We start from the raw sequence: 17,544 nt of genomic DNA, 5'->3' as shown, positions 1-17,544 counted from the left end.
CTCACGCCTCGCGCACAATGTCTCGCGACAAGGGCGTTTCGCGAGCGCGTTTCGGCGCGTTGGGCGGTGTCTCGGTATAAAAGACTCCGCCCGAACGGGCATCCGCCATTCTGGGGTTCGTTTAGAGGTAAGTTTCGGTCCTTTGTTGGTTGGAGGGTACATTTTTTTTTGGCGGAGCGTTTTGGGTTAGGAAAATAAAACTCAGCGGTGGGTTCGATTAGTAGACACGATCACTATAAAGCGGCTGCATCGGGGTTGGTGCACGGAGGTGGTTTCGGGGGTGCTCTTGAGTATTTTAAAAGCAAGCCTTGCTGATTTACATCTTTCTCCCCTTGTGTTCCTTTTATTCCCCAGGTTTGAATTTTCTCGGAGAAAGACAGGCCGGGCGCGAGGAAAAAAGAAGGCGCAGCAACATCTAAGCCCTTGAAAGGATCCTGAGAAGGGGGGGAAGGGAAAACAGCAGCCACCAGCCCAACCACTTGTGTCTTCTGCCCCCCCCCACCTATCTTGCCCCCCACCAGCCCACGCTGCTTGGGACTTGCAATCTGTGACCGAAGGACCGTCACCACATAACTACAAAAACAATCAACCACCTTCCCTTCCTAAACCCACCCAGATTCACTCATCCAGCGTTTAATTTTTTTTGAATCCACTCAGATTTTTTTTCCGCGGCCCCCCCGCCCTAAGTGGAGTTGGGTGGGGGGGGGATGAATACTGAGCTGGCCTTTGTTTTTTAAAGAGACTTTTTGATCCAATGAGGCCCTCCAGATAATTTGAGTTTTGGGTTCTGGTTGGTTGGTGTTTTTTTTCCTCCAAAATTTTAATCCCCTTCCCCCTGAGCCTGAGGTGCTGACGTCGCAAAAAAATTGGATAGTAAGTGTCGAATTTTCCAAAAAAAACAGCCTTGCAACAAGAAATCAACGTTTCCCGTTGTGAAACCAAAAATGATGAGAGGAAGATCTGAGATCCTAGAACCAAAAAAGAATTGGAGAAGGACCAATCAGGTCGCTAAGCCTCCATTACGAAGGGCCTGTGGGTCTAAGCAATCTCGCGCTCTTCCCTACCCACCTCCTCCTGCCCAGCAGAGGCACGGAGAGGGTGGAGGGAGGGCCTGCAAATGAGGATTTTGACGGTTAACCCTTGGTAATCCAGCCAGTTTCCAGACTGCCAAAGCCATAAGTGTACTGCTTTTTATAAAGAGGAGTGGCTACCTTCCTCTTAGCTGCAGTCTACAAAAGGGTTAATGAGCTCACATACAAAAGATGGTGGATCTTGTGGCCCCAAAGTCCCACTTCTTTGTGTGTGAGACGAGCAGGGGCGCCTTTCAATTTGCCAGATTAATAAGCAATCTGTACATAAAGATTGCAGGGTAAGGAGATGGGCAGAGAAATAGAGCTATGGCTTTAAATGATTGTTAAATCCTCTCAATGTAATTTGCTTGGGGTGTGTATGCGGTTAAAGTAGGAGGCAATCTAGGAATAAAGATTGCAAGACACTTAATTTTAGGCAAAATATAATCTTAGTGCCAATACATACATGATAATAGTTGGAAGGAATGTCTTGTAATTGTTGCCGATTGCATAGGATATTTAAAAGCAAGTGATTTGACATTTAATGATATTTTTAAGGGGGCGGGAATACCGCTAGGGGCTGGAAAGGTGGGGGGGGGGATGTGGAATTCAGAAGTATAATTTTGAGAGCCATATAGTGCAATTGAATGCTAGCTTTCTAAAAGATTTGTGTCTTTAAAAGCAATTTTTTTCTTCCCTGCTTCAATATGGCGACTTTTCCTTGTCCTTTGTCTCTTCCAAGCGGCGTTGCAGGTTGTGCCTTGACCCATTTTTCTCCTGTCCTCCCACCTCAACCCTATTTGTTGAGGGTTCCAAGTCCTCCCCCCTTTCTCTTTAAACGGTGGAAGGGGTGGTTGGTGGCAGGTTGGACGTCAATTGGAAATTCAATTCACCTTCCAGGAAATTGTTCTTTTTAAGATGATCGTTTTTAATGTTCACAACGCTCTTGAAAAATTGGTCAAAGATTTATTCAGCGTGGGGGGCGGGGGTGCTGACTCCCCCTCCCTCCCCCGCAACCCATCAAGTGGGTAGTATCGCAGGTGCCGGCAAAGCGGGGGTAGCTTTTTAGTCTTGTAAGTTCACCATGACAAAATGGCGTCCCTGCTTCTTTGTTTTCCTTCCCCTCTGCCACCCGAAGCTTAGGGCCGCCCTAGCCACTTGCTCCAGGGGGAGGAGCTGCTCGGGGAGGTGATGTAATCAGCTTGCTTCCTCCAGGCTCCGCCCTCTCGTAGCTCCGCCCCTGGGCAGATGCCTTCTGCACTCGGCCGGGCTGCTGCTGCTAGGGAGGGGAATCGAACTTGTCCTTTCGCTGTAATCTTGCTGCCCTTTAGCTTCAAAGGGAGGAAAGCGTACAGGAATTGGTCTTGAGGCTGCCCTCTGGCAGCTGTAGTTTTACCGAGTCATGGAGCCCCTTTTTCTTTTCACATTCTTTGACTTCATCCCGGTTGCTTGGAAGTTTTCCTCACCTCTGTTGCCAATTAAGCCTCAGCCCTATTTTTTTAATACTTGGGCTGTAATAGTGTTTTAACCTCTCTAGTGGGGACGGACACGGGGACTTGAGAAACTCATAAGACAGAGGGGCTGAGTGAGGCTGCATGGTGCCACTTCCTGCTCAGGAGCCAGCCCTTAGGCCTCTGGCATTGGGACGTTTTGTGTAAACAATCTGGGGGGGAACGGGCACTTTTAGGACTTTCTTAAAAAGTGACCGCGTCCCACCTCTACATTTGGGGCTAAACTCTTCAGTGCTGTGCCACGTTCTCCGGTTGCTTAGCTCCTGTACGTTGGTACTAGGATGAGAAGTGAATCTTTAGGAAAAGAGGCGGCAGTTGTAAACTCAAGGCAGGGGGAATCAAGCCACTGTTTCTGGTAAGCAAAACCTTTCTGGTATTAATTACATTTCACAACCTTCATTTGTCCAAAGAGCCACTTTTTTTTGTTGTTGATTTTTTTTCTCCCCTCAAAAAATGAGGAAACAGTAGTGCCCTTTTCCATTTTAACTTGTGCCATACCAGTTGGTGCATGTTCCAAAGCTGTACCCTATTTGAGGGTGGTATTGGGTAGCTTGTCCCCCTTAACACTTCTATGGAAGTCACAAGTTTTTCTCAGAATCTCTGTATACCGTTTATTTTCTTTAAATACCTGCGTTGAAAGGTGGAGATGCTAGGCAAAATTGGAAGGGCCTGTTGAACCGCTGTCCTGCGGTGACAGCTGCTTTCTTTGTCCCTGGGTCTGACTGGCCATGTAGTACTTCTGGATGGGATGGGAGGGACTTCCAGGTGCCTGTTGACCATAGTTTTTTTATGTTTAAGCAGCTTTTGCCATGTGTCTGTGCAGCATACCTTCCTTGGGAGCTGAGCATTCCATCCACTGGGGCTCTCTAGTGAGCAGGGTCTTAATACAGAGATCTTAACATGGGAGTAAGAAAGCAAGAAGGCGGCCTACTAGGGATCCATCCAGAGAACTTGGAGGATCCAATCCCTCTACTCGTGGGCAGAGTTCTCTTCTGGGATCCTTTCCTATGAATGGGGTGGCCTTACTGGGGATTTTCTGCTTTCCTCAAAAGGTGTGAAGGGAGAGCGGGGACCCAGGTTTTTAAAAATGACAGGTAGGTGCTTCCTCGGGAGAGAGAGAACCTTGTGAAGCACCTGAGATAGTTGAGCGCCCTGTTGCGGTCTAGACTGGAAATGGCTAAAACACTTTAGGAAGAGGAGGAGCAGAGGCTGAGTAGGAAGCATTTTCATTTCCAGAAGTAGTAAGACACCACCCCACCCCACCCCCAGAGTACAACAGGAGTCCTTTCTCCTTTTGTTAGAAGATGCTTAACTATTTTTAAAGGGCTCTGACTTGTTTAGGATCTTTGTCCTGAACCAGTTCCCGCCTGTGCCCATTGTGCCCAGCGTGGAACGACTTGAGCCACGCACAGTAGTCTGACTTCACATCCCTGGGGGTCATTCTAAAGTGTCCTCCATTCTGGCAGCAGAAGCCAGGGCCACTTTGTGATTGCATCTCCGCTAAGAGCTGGCGGGTAGTCCCCAGTGCCTGTCTTGCTCACATCCTCTGGGAAGACAGCTCAGCGCAGGAGCAGCTGAAGCATTGGGCCAAGGGATTGGCCCTGCAGGGGTGCTCTGCTTCAAGGAAATGAGCAGCAGACCAAACACGAGCCTGGATCGCTTTGGGTTTCGGAAAGCTACCTCAAGCTGTCATTCTAGACTCCCAAGTCATTCGTAGGTAATACTGGGACACAGGTCAAGGTTCCTGCCGGCTCTGGTCATTTCCTTGCCTTTTCTACAAGGACCTGTGTCCGAAGTGTTAGGCTCTTCCTTCCTTCCCACTGGAGTACCTTGTGAATTCATTCACAGTGTACTGATTGCTTCGGAAGGAAGCTGGGTTGTAAGGTGCTTAAAGGGGTGGGGGTGTGGGCTGAAACTGGAAAGACCTCTCAGATTGTATCACATGATTGGTGCTCAGGAGACAAAATTCTACTTGGTTATAGTTCCAAAATAGTAGTGCAAAATGAATCTTTTAACCTATCTTCTTTGTCTCCTAGCCTCCCTTGACGGCTCTGTCTTTTGTTCTTGCTTGGGACTTTGCGAATTGAAAAGTTGTTTCCAGTGGTGAGAAGTTCCCAGAATGGAGCATGGTGGCCCCTGCTCCCTTTGTCTCCCCCACCCCAGCCCCCATCTCCTCACTGTATGAGGGGATGTTCCGGCTCAGGTGGCAGCGTTTTCTGAGTTCGAAGGAGAGTGGTGGCAGGCCTCTTGGCGTCCCTGGTCACGGGGTGCGCACTTTTGCGTGCATGTTCATCCTGCTCCAGGTTCGAGTTGGTGAGGCCACCTGTTAAAGGGTGGCTGGTTTCAGACACGCTTCGTTTGATTCAAGGCGGCTCAATTGGCAGATATTTGGTGTGGCATTTACTGGTAGGCGTATATGTAGGTACACTTAAATGTACATAATTCTTGGTGGTAATTGATCCATGCCATGCTCTTTTGGACCCATTGGCTGCCTTTACCATCTGGTAACAGGTGTGATACTGTTTCATCTATCCCTTTATGGATCTGTGTATCTCTCTCGTTTCTGTGTATCATTTTATAGTACCTCAGCTACAGAACATCATTTCTTTATCCCTGCCTCCGGCACTAGGCCTAAGGGAGTGATTTGGCCCACAGATGGAGACTTGGTAGCATCCAGGTCTGCGTGCGTGCGTAGTTTCTCCCCTGACTCCGGCTCTGCGTCTTCGTGGAAGTCTGCGGGTGGTGAAGTCAGCGTAGCCACCTCTCAGCCTTGCTCGGCTCATTGTCTTTTCTCACGGTGTTCATGTCTGCAGGTTGTGATCGAGTCTGGACCACCTCGTTCTCTCCCCCTCCCTGTCGCTCCAGGTCGCTGCCACCTCTTTATACCTAGGCTGTTAGGACCTTTACAGTTATTCTTTGGGGAGTGTTAAAAGATTGAGATAGGTAATTGTTGTTTTTCTTGTTGGGTGTGTCATGGGACAAATTTACATTATTTTATAAGAAATCTGTTCTCTCCGCACAAAGTGTAGCTGGCTTTGAAAAGCAAAAGCACTGCTTGCTCCCCCCTCTGTGTGCTGGGCTGTGTCCCTCTGCCAATTCCATGTAGGAGCAGGTGTGCGTTTGCACGGTTTTCCTTGTCTCCTTCCTCCCCGGTGTGTGCTTTCTTTCCCAGAGGCACATCTTAGCAGAGGCAGCTTTCTCTGGGCTGACTCCACGCCCGGGTGTCGAGTGTAGATAAAAACCCAGGTCAGAGCCGTCATGTATGCCGAAGTACCCACTCGGGGACTTGAGGGCTCGCTGAGAAATTATCTCACTGCGCTCTGGCCCGTGATGGGAGGGTAGCTTTTCCTGAACCCCCTTCCAAACCGGTTGCCAGGCCTTTGTCAAGACACTGGCTGTATCGGTGTTCTCGCTGCCTCCATGGCTGGTGGTGTCAGACCTTTCTTTGACTCTTGGAAGGTGGTGTCATTTGGGGGGTGGGGGGAGGTCAGAGGCCTGATTTTGCTCTTGAAGCCGTGCACCAAGCTAGCCCTGCACTCTGAAACCGCGGTCCTCGATGGGCAGTTGATGGCTGGGGAGTGAGAGTCCAGTCAAGGCCTAGGTAGACTTGCTTGCGGACTCCCTTTCCAGCATCTCTCTCCATTGCTGGAAGCTACCCCCAGTTCCCCCGGGGAAAGAGTCTGCTTCCGAGTTTGGCTTTTCCGTTCACCCGGCTCCTTCAGGTGATTGTCCATGCCTGCGAGCAGAACGCTTCTGGTGATTATGACTCCCAAGGGGCCAAGCTCAAAGGACAATGGCTCTTTCAAGACATTTACCCTAAGCTCCTAAGAATGCCCTGCTTGCCATTTGGGGTTGCGCCGTGGTGGATGTAGTGGCGGTGTTTGCCAGGCCAGACCCATTGACTTAGCCCCCAGGAGAGACGGAACCTGCGGGGAACTGAAAGGTGGCTGGGAGAACGAGAAGGGAGCATCATGCGCTCTATAGGCACTTGAGTCTTAGCCCTTGAGTGCCCCTGAGGTGCCCCTCTGGCCCAGGAGAGAGGTTAAGTGGGAGGGAGGGACAGAAAGCTTGGCCACCCAAACTCCGGTTGTGTTCCCCTTCCGTAGTCAGCCTGTGCTCTGTGTCAGGGCGCCTCCCTCGGCAGTGGCGATTGTCAGCGTTGCTTTTACCTAGAACACGGTGAGGTCGTATGAATGCAGGTGGAACAATTAGCCGTATTTTGTCAGATAGTAGAGATGAGGCTTATCAGAGGAAGTGCTGGGGCTGCCATGGCCAGCCACTTACTCTGTGCTATTTGTTCTTCGTAGAAAACACGATCATGGGGTCGGGTCCTATAGACCCCAAAGAGCTGCTCAAGGGCCTGGATAGCTTCCTTAACCGAGACGGGGAGGTCAGGAGTGTGGATGGCGTTTCCAAGATCTTCAGGTGAGTCTGCCGCCGCAGGAGTTCTTGTACTACGTGGAGCAGCACCGTGACGGGAAAAGACGACCTCTGGCGTCCTGCCCTTCAGAAAAGCTAGGGCTGCACATGTCCACAGTCCTAAGCAGGAGTGGTCACACTGAACAAGAGCAGGGTAGTCAAGTGACAGGGTTCCTGGTTCTATTTTGGCTCAGGTGCCAGAGACCCCAAATAGCATCCCCTTCAGGGATCCACAAGTGTCCCATCAGAAGGAAAAGCACATGACCCAGCCGGTCTGGAACAGACCGCTAAGGGGTGGCTCTTGAGGGTTAGAACGCTTCCCTTAGCAGTCGGTGGGTCCCCTGTGTGCCAGGGAAGCGCAGGCTTCAGGACCCTGGTCGTCTTCCATTGTCCGATGGTTTTCTGTGTCACTGGGATCCATCCCACCCTGCTAGAGGCCTGTGTGACCCTCCCACACAGAAGCCAATTCCCAAGTCATCAGGAATGGACTGCTAGTGACTCCCACCAGATAACCAACAGACTTTTCTGCTAAGAGAAGAGGCCCTCTCTGGCTGCCCCAGCCCTAAACTACATGCCTCTCTTCCAGCCTAATGAAGGAGGCCCGGAAGATGGTGAGCCGATGCACTTACTTGAATATCCTCCTGCAGACCCGTACACCTGCGATACTGGTCACGTGAGTAGCTGGGGGACTGGGGTGGGGAGAAGTATGAAGTTAGAAAGGGGAGGGCTTGGGCGGTGGCATGGGGTACCTAGATTGCTGTGGGCAGAGGAGGAGGTGTGTGAGATGTGGTATTTCGAGAACCCAGGGAAGGAAATTACAGATTGTCCTCCTCGCCGACAGGTTCATTGACGTTGGTGGCTACAAGCTTCTGAACAATTGGTTGACATATTCAAAGACGACCAACAACATTCCCCTCTTGCAGCAAATCCTCCTGACCCTGCAGCACCTGCCGCTCACTGTGGACCATCTCAAGCAGGTTCGTGTATTCTTCACCAGCACGGCCTCCTCGGCTTGCCCTGAGTGGAGAAACACACAGACTCCGATAGGGCTGCAGACGGGCGCCCTTCATTAAACTGGTGGAAGAAAATGGATGTGGAATCAGGAGACTTGCCTCAAATTGATCTCCTTTATAGGTGTTTAGTTTGGGGAGTTTCCCACATCTGAGGCTCGGTGTCCTGTCAGATGGGAATCATTGTAGCCATCTACCTGGGTGCTTCTCAAGATTAAGGCTTTGTAAAGACTAAAGCACCATATGCACCATTAGCTGCAGTGTAAGGGAGGGACTGTGTCGAGATTGTGGGCTTGTGGGGGTGGTTTGTTCTGGATGGGCTTATTTTCCTCCTGACGTTTACCTCGCTGTTGCTCCCTGTCTCTCCTAGAACAACACAGCCAAACTGGTGAAGCAACTGAGCAAGTCAAGTGAGGATGAAGGTATGTATACTGGCTGTGTCCTGAGCACCGCCCCCCCCCCCCCCAACCCTCCTTCTACATAACCACCTTCACTTCCCACCGTTCTTGGATCTTGGATTGTCTCTCTCTTCCTTGCCTTGTTGTTCTCGCTCTCAAAAAGTCCCGCCAATAGACATTCGTGTAGGACACTGGCAAAATCCTGACTCTCGAGCATCTCCTAGCTCGGATCCCAGCCGAGTCTTAACTTACCCAAGAAAAGGGTTGGTGCCCCTGGCAAGGGCCCACATAGTCTGGCCATTTCTTTCTCTCTTTTTTTTTTTTTCCAATGTAAGATAGTTTATTTGTTATTGGCTGCTGACCATAAAGGTGGGTGATTCGAACCTATCAGCTGCTCATGGGGGAAAGCTGTGGCAGGTAGCTTACCTATTAAGAACACAGCCTCAGAAACCCCTACTCTGTATGCATAGCGACCTTTCAGGATAAGGTAGAACTGCCTCTGGGTTCCCATGACTGTAACTCTTTTTTAAAAAAATCATTTTATTAGGGGCTCATACAACTCTTATCACATAGTCTGGTCATTTCTGTGGGGATTCTGTGAGTCTGGACTCCCTACCCAGGGCAGACACCAGCACTGTGAGACACGACTCATCCCACCAGGTCCACCATTGAGGAATATTAGAATTCTGGAAAAACTATTAATACAGGCTCGCTCTCTGAATCTAGGGAGTCATTTCTGGGTCCTTAGGGTAGGAGGCTTTGACCTGTTTGGTCTGGAGGGAGTTTCCATCCCTGGAGGAGCCTGTGCAAAGTTCTGCTGGTGCGGGTGGGGGTAGGGGGCTTGGGGACACTATTTCGGGATACAGGACCCCAGTGTTCTTTTTGTGGAAAAGCGTTCCCTCGCTTCCATTGGACAGGTTAATGTGGTTCTCAGGTCGTAATTTACATAAAGTACATAATTTACATGTAGTTTATGTGTAACACAGGAGAGCCTATGAAATCAGTGCCCAACTTTCCGATAATACTGTTACCTCTCTCCAACTGGCGGTGGCCTTCTTTGAAGAGGGATTCAATTGATTCACCTAGGATCACTCAGATTGCCCATTTGTGTAGTCTCTAACCAGCTGGGAGTGGAAGCTTCCGTTACTGCAGAACAGTGCCAAGCTGAGCTGTGAGAGCCGGCCGGGTGTTTGGCAGTTTTGAAAGTTGGGTTATAATGTTCAGCCACAGTTTTTCTAAGTGTGGTCTGAATATGCCTCCTTGGAACTTTTGCGATCAACTTGTCTTTCGGATCACGCAGAAAAAGTGTCCTCAGAGCCCCGCAGAGGCTTGCTGTCCTGCCTGCCTCTGAGTGGCTTGGCTCAGCTGCGCCCTTCCAGCAGCTGCTGGGGGAAGGGCCGAGGCACTGTGTTCGGTGTTCATTCTGACACTTTGTACTGTTGTGCCCTTGATCTCTGTGCTTCCCTCTCTACGTGTGCCAGCACGCACTCTCGGGGCAGGGGGGCGGGGGGATGCCAGCCTCAGCAGCGAGGAGCCGTGTCTGAGGAGAGGGTGGCTCTGTGACTGTCGATCTGTTTCGCACATGACGTTTTCCAACATCCCTGTTTCCTGACATTACCCTTTTCTATCACCCACAGAGCTCCGGAAATTGGCTTCCGTCCTCGTCAGCGACTGGATGGCTGTCATCCGATCTCAGAGCAGTGCCCAGCCTGCTGGTAAGCCCCTTCCCCGCGCCCGTGTCCTTTCTCGCTGGCGTGTGGCCCGCTGCTGCCCCTGCCTCCCTCTGGCTGCTCTCATAGAGACCTCTCCTGCTGTGCTCTGCTCTGCAGCAGAAAAAGACAAGAAGAGACGGAAAGATGAAGGCAAGGGCCGAACCACTCCTCCTGAGCGGCCCTTGATGGAGGTGAAGCCTGAGACTCGCCCTGAGGAGGTCCCCGAGAAGAAAAAGGAGAAGCCCAAGTCTCTCCGAACCATGGCACCCAGTCACGCCAAGTTCCGCTCCACTGGTAAGGCTGTTGGTGGTTCTGCGAGCTCTCTGGGCATGTACCTGCCGGGGAGGGGGGAGGGGGGAGGGCAGATGGTTTGATTTTGTGGTCGGTGACAAGCGGGAGCAGCTTGTGGTGGGGCAGAGGGAGCTCCGTGAAGACTTGGGGGTGGACGAGGAAAGGGAAGGAGGGGCGGGGGAAGGGCGGCTGCCCACACTGTGCTCCCCCCGCCCCCCAGGACTAGAGCTGGAGACCCCGTCTCTGGTGCCTGTGAAGAAGAACGCCAACACAGTGGTGGTTTCGGACAAGTACAACCTGAAACCCATTCCGCTCAAGCGACAGAGGTATGGGCCGTGTTCTGGGTGTCAGGGTGGGGTGGATATGGGGCGGGGGGCGCTTGCTGGAGATCCAGGAGGGGCCGGTGGAGGGCCGGTGATGCTGACTGCCCCTCTTGGACAGTCCCATAGCTGCTCCGGGAGATGCTGCCCCCCCTGCAGAGAAGAAATACAAGCCGCTCAATACCACGCCCAACGCCACCAAAGAGATTAAAGTGAAGATCATCCCGCCACAACGTGAGTCTCCTTCCCGAAGCGCTTTGAGGGCCGCAGGGGAACCTGTGCACGGGAGTTCACCTTCTGGAGAGGGGGAGGGAGGGGTCCCATTCATTCGGTGACTAGTTAGGGGACTCGCAGCTCGGTGTAGGGTCTTAGCATGATTTTATTATAAGTCGAGGCAAAGTTGTCATCTGCCCAGCATGTGTCCGCAGGAAGAAGATTGTGAGGGCGATCTGGTGCTTCTAGGTGATAGTTTTTCTTTTTCTTGTTTTTTCAAGCAATGGAGGGCCTGGGCTTTCTGGATGCTCTCAATTCAGCCCCTGTTCCTGGCATCAAAATTAAGAAGAAGAAGAAGGTGCTGTCCCCGACAGCTGCTAAGGTGCGGGGCCAGGGGGCAGGTGGAGGGGAAGTAGAAAGGCAACTGGGGAGGACAACAGGAGGAAGTGAGCTGCAGCTGTCGACTGCTGGGAGTCCTGCCAGCACAGTTAGTTTATACATTGGGCTGCTAGCTACAAGGTCAGCAGTTCAAATCCACCATCCGCTCCTTGGGAGCAAGCTGCTCCCACAAAGCCTGGCCGTCCCACAGACCCTGGAGAGCAGCTCTGCTCTGCCCCAGAGGCTCACGAGGGGCTGGAGTGGACTCGATGGTGGCCTGTGGGCTTTGGCTGGGGCTGTGTTAGAGACAGACCCGGGAAGGAACCGTGCTTGCCTGGCCCGGGCCACCCTGTCAGCCCATTGACTTCTTTCTCTGTCACCGTAGCCGAGCCCCTTTGAAGGGAAACCAAGCGCAGACACAAGCACAGCCAAACCTTCTTCCCCCGAACTGGCCCCCACTTCTGAGGCCATGGAAACGGAGCGTCCGGGCACCCCAGTACCTCCTGTTGAAGTCCCCGAGCTCATGGATGCAGGTGAGTCGGGAGCCCGCCCTCCGTCTGGAGGTGTGCTTGCCAGGGTCTGGGTCTGAAACGTCCTCCTCTTGCAGCCTCTCTGGAACCCGGGGCTCTGGATGTGAAGCCTGTGGAGAGCCCTGGCGACCCCAGCCAGCTGACCCGGAAAGGCAAGAAGAGGAAAACAGTGACGTGGCCCGAGGAGGCCAAACTGCGGGAATACTTCTACTTTGAACTGGACGAGACTGAACGAGGTAAGAGGAGGTCGCATCTCCTACGTAATAGCACGGGGGCATTTGAAGAGGATTACGTGATTCTTGGAGCCCCGGTGGCATATAATGGGCTGTTAACCGTAAGGTCAGCGGTTCAAACGCACCCGCTGGGAGAAAGAGGAAAGGAGGCTTGGGCTTGGAAACCCACAGGGGCAGCTCTCCCGGGTCGCTGGGAGTTGGGATGGCAGTGCCGGTGAGGTGATGCTAGTCTGTCTCTCCCTCTCCCCAGTCAATGTGAACAAGATCAAGGACTTCGGAGAAGCGGCTAAGCGAGAGATCCTGTCAGACCGGCATGCATTTGAGACAGCTCGGCGGCTGAGCCATGACAGCATGGAGGAGAAGGTGCCCTGGGTGTGTCCCCGGCCCCTGGCTCTGCCCTCGCCACTGGTCATCCCTGGGGGCAACAGCCAGGAGCGGTACATCCAGGCCGAGCGGGAGAAGGGGATCCTTCAGGAGCTCTTCCTGAATAAGGAGAGGTGAGCAGGAGGGGATCCGGACCACTTCAAATCCTGTCCTGAAGCCAGCGTGGCCTGGGATCATTTGAGAACCAACTCCCGCCCCCTACCCCCCAGGTGTCTGGCCTGAACAGTCTGCCTCACATTCTTGTTTCTTTTCTTCCTTTTCCTGCGGCATGCCCGATAGTCCCCATGAGCCCGATCCGGAGCCCTACGAGCCGATACCCCCCAAACTGATCCCCCTTGATGAGGTGAGTGAGCCAGTGGGGATGGGGGCAGCGATAGCTTATGTCTCTTGACACGGCTTGTAGGTGAGAAGGCCTCCTGTCTTTTCCGTGGTCCTGACTTCCTTCCGCTCTTTCAGGAGTGCTCCATGGACGAGACCCCCTATATGGAGACCCTGGAGGCCGGCGGGGCTGGTGGGTCACCTGACGGGGCAGGTGGCTCTAAGTTACCCCCTGTCCTGGCCAATCTGATGGGGAGCATGGGCGCTGGAAAGAGCCCCCAGGGTCCTGGCGGCGGCGGCGGCATCAACGTCCAGGAGATTCTCACCTCCATCATGGTATGTATGAGGCCGCCTCTGCCGGCACGTCCCCGGCCAGTCTCTGCTGTCTCCCTTTCCTTTGACCCCACTGCCCCGCACTCCCCTACGGCCCCGTCCCGCAGCTAGCTGCCACTCCTTCGCTTCCGCCTCCCTGGTGTTAGCTTCGCCGCCCGGCCCGTCGCTGACCTGTCCTGTTCCTTCCGTGCAGGGCAGCCCCAGCAGTCACCCCTCGGAAGAGCTGCAGAAACAGCCCGACTACGCAGACAAGCTCCAGCAGATGCTGGGTACTGAGGCCGGGCAGGGAGAGGGCGCAGGGTGTCACAGACCCTGACAAGCACAGGGTTGTCACGAAGCAAGGGATGTGGGAGGGGAGGGGGGCTGGGCTCCCTCAGGACGTCCGAGCTTATCTAAATGAGGAGCCCCGACCCGTGCTTTTCTGGGATCCTTGCTGACAGGTGTTCTCTGGTTGTCATTGCAGTGCCACACGGACTCCTCGGCCATGGTCCCGTAGCCAATGGGTTCCCGCCTGGGGGCCCCGGAGGCCCCAAAGGCATGCAGCACTTCCCCCCTGGCCCTGGAGGGCCTATGCCAGGTAGGTAGTAAGTAAGAGAGGAAGCGAGCTTCTGAAGGGAAGAGGGAGGAGATGATGGTGTAGGGTGCAGTCCGGGCTTTGCTGCAGGTAACCGATCATTTGTCCCGTTTTCTCTTTCTGTTAACAGGTCCCCATGGAGGCCCTGGTGGGCCGGTGGGCCCACGTCTCCTGGGTCCCCCACCCCCTCCCCGGGGTGGTGATCCCTTCTGGGATGGCCCGGGTGACCCCATGCGGGGTGGCCCAATTCGAGGGGGCCCAGGACCTGGTCCCGGCCCCTACCACAGAGGACGCGGTGGCCGAGGAGGAAATGAGCCTCCCCCTCCTCCTTTCCGTGGCGCCAGAGGAGGACGCTCTGGAGGAGGACCCCCAAACGGACGAGGGGGTCCCGGTGGGGGCATGGTTGGAGGTGGGGGTCATCGCCCCCACGAAGGCCCTGGCGGAGGAATGGGCGGGGGCAGCGGACATCGCCCCCACGAAGGCCCTGGCGGAGGAATGGGCGGGGGCAGTGGACATCGCCCCCATGAAGGCCCTGGCCATGGGGGGCCCCATGGCCACCGGCCTCACGATGTCTCTGGACACCGAGGCCACGATCATCGAGGGCCACCCCCTCATGAGCACCGTGGCCACGATGGCCCGGGCCACCGAGGGCACGACGGAGGCCACGGCCACGGAGGAGGTGAGCGAGCTCCCAGCGGCCTCTCTGGTTCTCCTTCCCACGCGTCCTCTGAGGAGCGGGAGAGGCTGCAGCCTGGGTGCCAGGCTGCACGTGACGTCTGCACCCTCTGGTTTTCCCAGCATGCAGTACAGTGCCGTCCCCAGGATCCCGTGGACTGTGGAGGGGAGGGCTTAGGGTGGCACTCACCGTCTCTCTCCTCTCTAACCGGCCCACCCTCATTCCCACAGACATGTCAAACCGCCCCGTATGCCGCCATTTCATGATGAAGGGCAACTGCCGCTATGAGAACAACTGTGCCTTCTACCACCCGGGCGTCAATGGGCCCCCCTTGCCCTAGGGACCGCCGCCCGCCCCACCCACACCATCCCTGTGGACTACAGCCCGGCTCCTTCCACCCTGTTATGGCTTCTGTGAGGCCCATCTCCCCCTCTCCCCAGCTGAGGAGGAGCCAGCCCCCCGTTCCCGCCCACTTGGGGTCTTGGGGGGTTTCTGAACACTGGTGCACATTGGTGTGCATTGTTCCCCGGTGGGGAAGAGAGAGACTGGACATATTCTGTACCCCTGGACTGCTCAAGAGAAGACCCAGTTGACTTCGCTTTTTGAGGAGATTTGCCCTGTACCCCAAACCCCCTTCCAGTATTACCCTTCATGCCTGAGAGCTGAAAGCTGGCTTCCCTGCTCTCCTGTGGTGGATCCCCCACGTGCGCACAGACTTCTGCCATGGGACCCGCCGCACTTAGGACATCATCCCAGCCGAGCCCGTTGCTCCGAGGGGCTGGGGAGGGGCTGGGGCGGTCTGTCCTATGCTCTGAGAGGGCTCTGTCGGGCTGGATCTGATTCTGGAACCATCAGCCCCACGCCGCCCTCTGCATCATGGGCTTTCTCAAGACCACCGTCCGTGAACACCCATGGGCATAGGGGTCCACTAGGCCCCCAATGGCGGCTGAGTTGCATCTCTCGGCATCCAGTGAGTTTTCGCGGGCACGAGTCAGGCCCATAGGGGTGCCTGGTCTTTGAAACCACTCTGGAGACTTGGAAGAACATGTCCGTGAGACCAACTTGAGCCCGCATGCTGGGCTGACGTCACACTACACACACTGCCTCTGGGGAGCCAGCCTGCTCCTTCTCCACCCGGAACCTTGTCCTAGGGAGGCTTCCAGCTCCCTGTCTCTGGCAGCCATCGAGTCCCCAAAGTGTCCCCTTGGGTGGGCTCAAGATGAGCTTGCCCTCTCCTTTACCTGTCTCGGCATCAGTTGTTTTCTATGAAAACAGTGAATTGGTTGGGTTTTGTGCAGGGTCATGGGTTAGAGCCACATGGATTTGAGGATGAATATTTTCTTTTTCTTTTTTGGTTTTGTATATTTTGTACATTAATAAACAGGAGAGAGAAGCAGCTTATTTAAACCCCGGTGTACTCGAACTCTGTAAAAAGGAGGCGGAGAAGAAAGCCCAACCCACATCAGCTAATGTAGACGGAGCTACATTGAGGCCAACCTTGGCGGAGTCTCCTAAATTAAATGATGATTGTTCTGCTGAGCCCAGGCTGGCCACAGTGGTCCGTTGCGTGGCTGTGAAGCACAAAGGTGGTTTGAATCCACCTGGCTGCTCTGTAGCAGCAAGGCCAGGCGGTCTGCTTCCCTACAGATCAGCTAAGGAGACCCTATGAGGGTTATCTACTCGATTAGCACCTAGTGATTGGACCTCCACGCAACTGGTATCAAGGACTGAAAGTCGCGGAAGACAACTCCATTACCTTCTCATTCAGTTTCCCCACGGAAGGGTTGCAGCCACCTGGTATTACCTGGTTAACTGCAGGGGGCAGGGTAGATAGAGCCCAGGGTCAGCCTTCTCTTGGCAGTGGGGCCCTTGGGAGCTCAGAGCTCTTGGCTAAGCTGTTGGAGCAGGGGGCCTTGAAGTTGGCATAGCAACAGTAGTTGAACCTCATCCCTGCAAGCTTCAGTGGTGAACAGGAGGCAAGAGGGCACAGGGTTGGCTGGATCTTCAGAGAATAGGACAGGTGCACCAATGTGCCTATGCATTTTAACCATCATTGAGCCCAGTGTCGAATGGAACCCGAAATACCTATTATTTTAACCATGGGAAATGGAGGTATTCTTGGAACCAGGCATTTGAAGTATGAAGCAAAGCCTAAAAGTACCCCTACCTTCGAGTCTGTGAAATGAGAAGGTACACTTTCTCACCGTATCCTCCACCTCGATCTACGTAATAACTTCTAAAGACGTTTCCATCTCCTTCCCTTTCCCCTAAAGAACTCTGCTTGCGCTCGATGCCACACCACATCAAAACGGCAGTGGGGGCATCCGCCAGGGACTGAAATCATGTTCCTTCACGCTGTTTTGGGGACAAATACAAAGCGGGCAAGATCAGGGTACGGTTTCTCGGGCAGGCTCTGAGCCCTTGCTATCTATCCTTCAAAGCAGGTGTATTGTTGAGACAAAAAACTGGGCACAGCTTGCCTGGCTCTTCGCATCTTTTTGTAACTTCCTAGGAAGGCCAAATGATCCTTCTGAGCCCTTCAAGAACATGTATCCAGTCCCTCGTAAAGTCGCCATGACCTGAGCCCTCTGCTTTGAATCTCACTGGCCCCACAGGCACCCTGGCAAGCCTCAGTCTGATTGGGCCTGTTTGTTTTGAAGGCACCCTAAGGAGACTAAGACAAGTGTATTGCCGAGAGAACTTGTTTTCAACCAGCCACATTGATTACAGGACACGTTTTAAACGCTTGGAATAAACCATGCACCTAAGAACCGGAGCTCTAGTAGCAGGACTTCCGTGATCACCCTCAAATAGTACGTTGTGTGTATAAAACAGCTGCGCACGTGACGTTCGGACCTGCGGAGGGGAGGCAGCAGGGGTGAAATGTGGGTGATCTGACGCAGCAGAACCACCTGGAAGGCTTAACGGACAGCGCGGGGGTGGGGGGAGGTGGGGGTGGTGCCCTGGGGAGAGTTTTTGATTTAATGTCTGGGGTGGATTCCAAGATTTTGCAATTCTAATGAGTTCCTAAGTCTTCGATGATACTGCTGATTGCCAACCAAAAAACTACACTATGAATCATACTTAACAGTATATGAATATAGATTTTTAAATAGCCAACAACAAGCATGCTCAATGCGTACTGCCCTGGAACACGAATGCCTTGACGGTTAT

At 53.7% G+C, this 17,544-nt stretch overlaps 1 protein-coding gene across 2 annotated transcripts; it reads left to right on the top strand.

Moving 5' to 3' along the window:
• The first annotated feature begins 358 nt into the window (after nt 1–358).
• PPP1R10 (protein phosphatase 1 regulatory subunit 10) lies at nt 359–15,777 on the top strand. Of its 2 annotated transcripts, none has more exons than XM_004711667.2 (19): nt 359–873; nt 6,889–7,006; nt 7,587–7,673; nt 7,842–7,977; nt 8,381–8,432; nt 10,046–10,123; nt 10,241–10,414; nt 10,632–10,737; nt 10,853–10,965; nt 11,226–11,326; nt 11,708–11,855; nt 11,930–12,088; nt 12,336–12,582; nt 12,749–12,812; nt 12,926–13,123; nt 13,314–13,389; nt 13,584–13,697; nt 13,825–14,373; nt 14,601–15,777. In XM_004711667.2, exons 2-19 carry the CDS (start codon nt 6,900–6,902, stop codon nt 14,708–14,710), a joined length of 2,619 nt encoding a protein of 872 aa, XP_004711724.1. In that variant the 5' UTR covers nt 359–873; nt 6,889–6,899; the 3' UTR covers nt 14,711–15,777. The 2 variants fall into 2 exon arrangements, with proteins under 2 accessions (XP_004711724.1, XP_045148721.1); XM_045292786.1 differs by having other exon boundaries at nt 10,238–10,414.
• The last annotated feature ends 1,767 nt before the right edge of the window (nt 15,778–17,544 follow it).

The sequence above is a fragment of the Echinops telfairi genome, unplaced genomic scaffold (assembly GCF_000313985.2).
Source record: "Echinops telfairi isolate 266 unplaced genomic scaffold, ASM31398v2 ScPeMD7_655;HRSCAF=1070, whole genome shotgun sequence".
NCBI lineage: Eukaryota > Metazoa > Chordata > Mammalia > Afrosoricida > Tenrecidae > Echinops > Echinops telfairi.
Note: the sequence above shows the minus strand (reverse complement) of the source record. Positions and strands in the feature narration are given on the sequence as shown.

Excerpts from the sequence above, each read along its gene's own strand:
- PPP1R10 (XM_045292786.1), top strand. The coding sequence starts at position 6,900 with ATGGGGTCGGGTCCTATAGACCCCAAAGAGCTGCTCAAGGGCCTGGAT. Across the intron at positions 10,738-10,852 it reads ATTCCGCTCAAGCGACAGAG|TCCCATAGCTGCTCCGGGAG; the intron begins GTATGGGCCGTG and ends CCTCTTGGACAG. Across the intron at positions 14,374-14,600 it reads AGGCCACGGCCACGGAGGAG|ACATGTCAAACCGCCCCGTA; the intron begins GTGAGCGAGCTC and ends TCATTCCCACAG.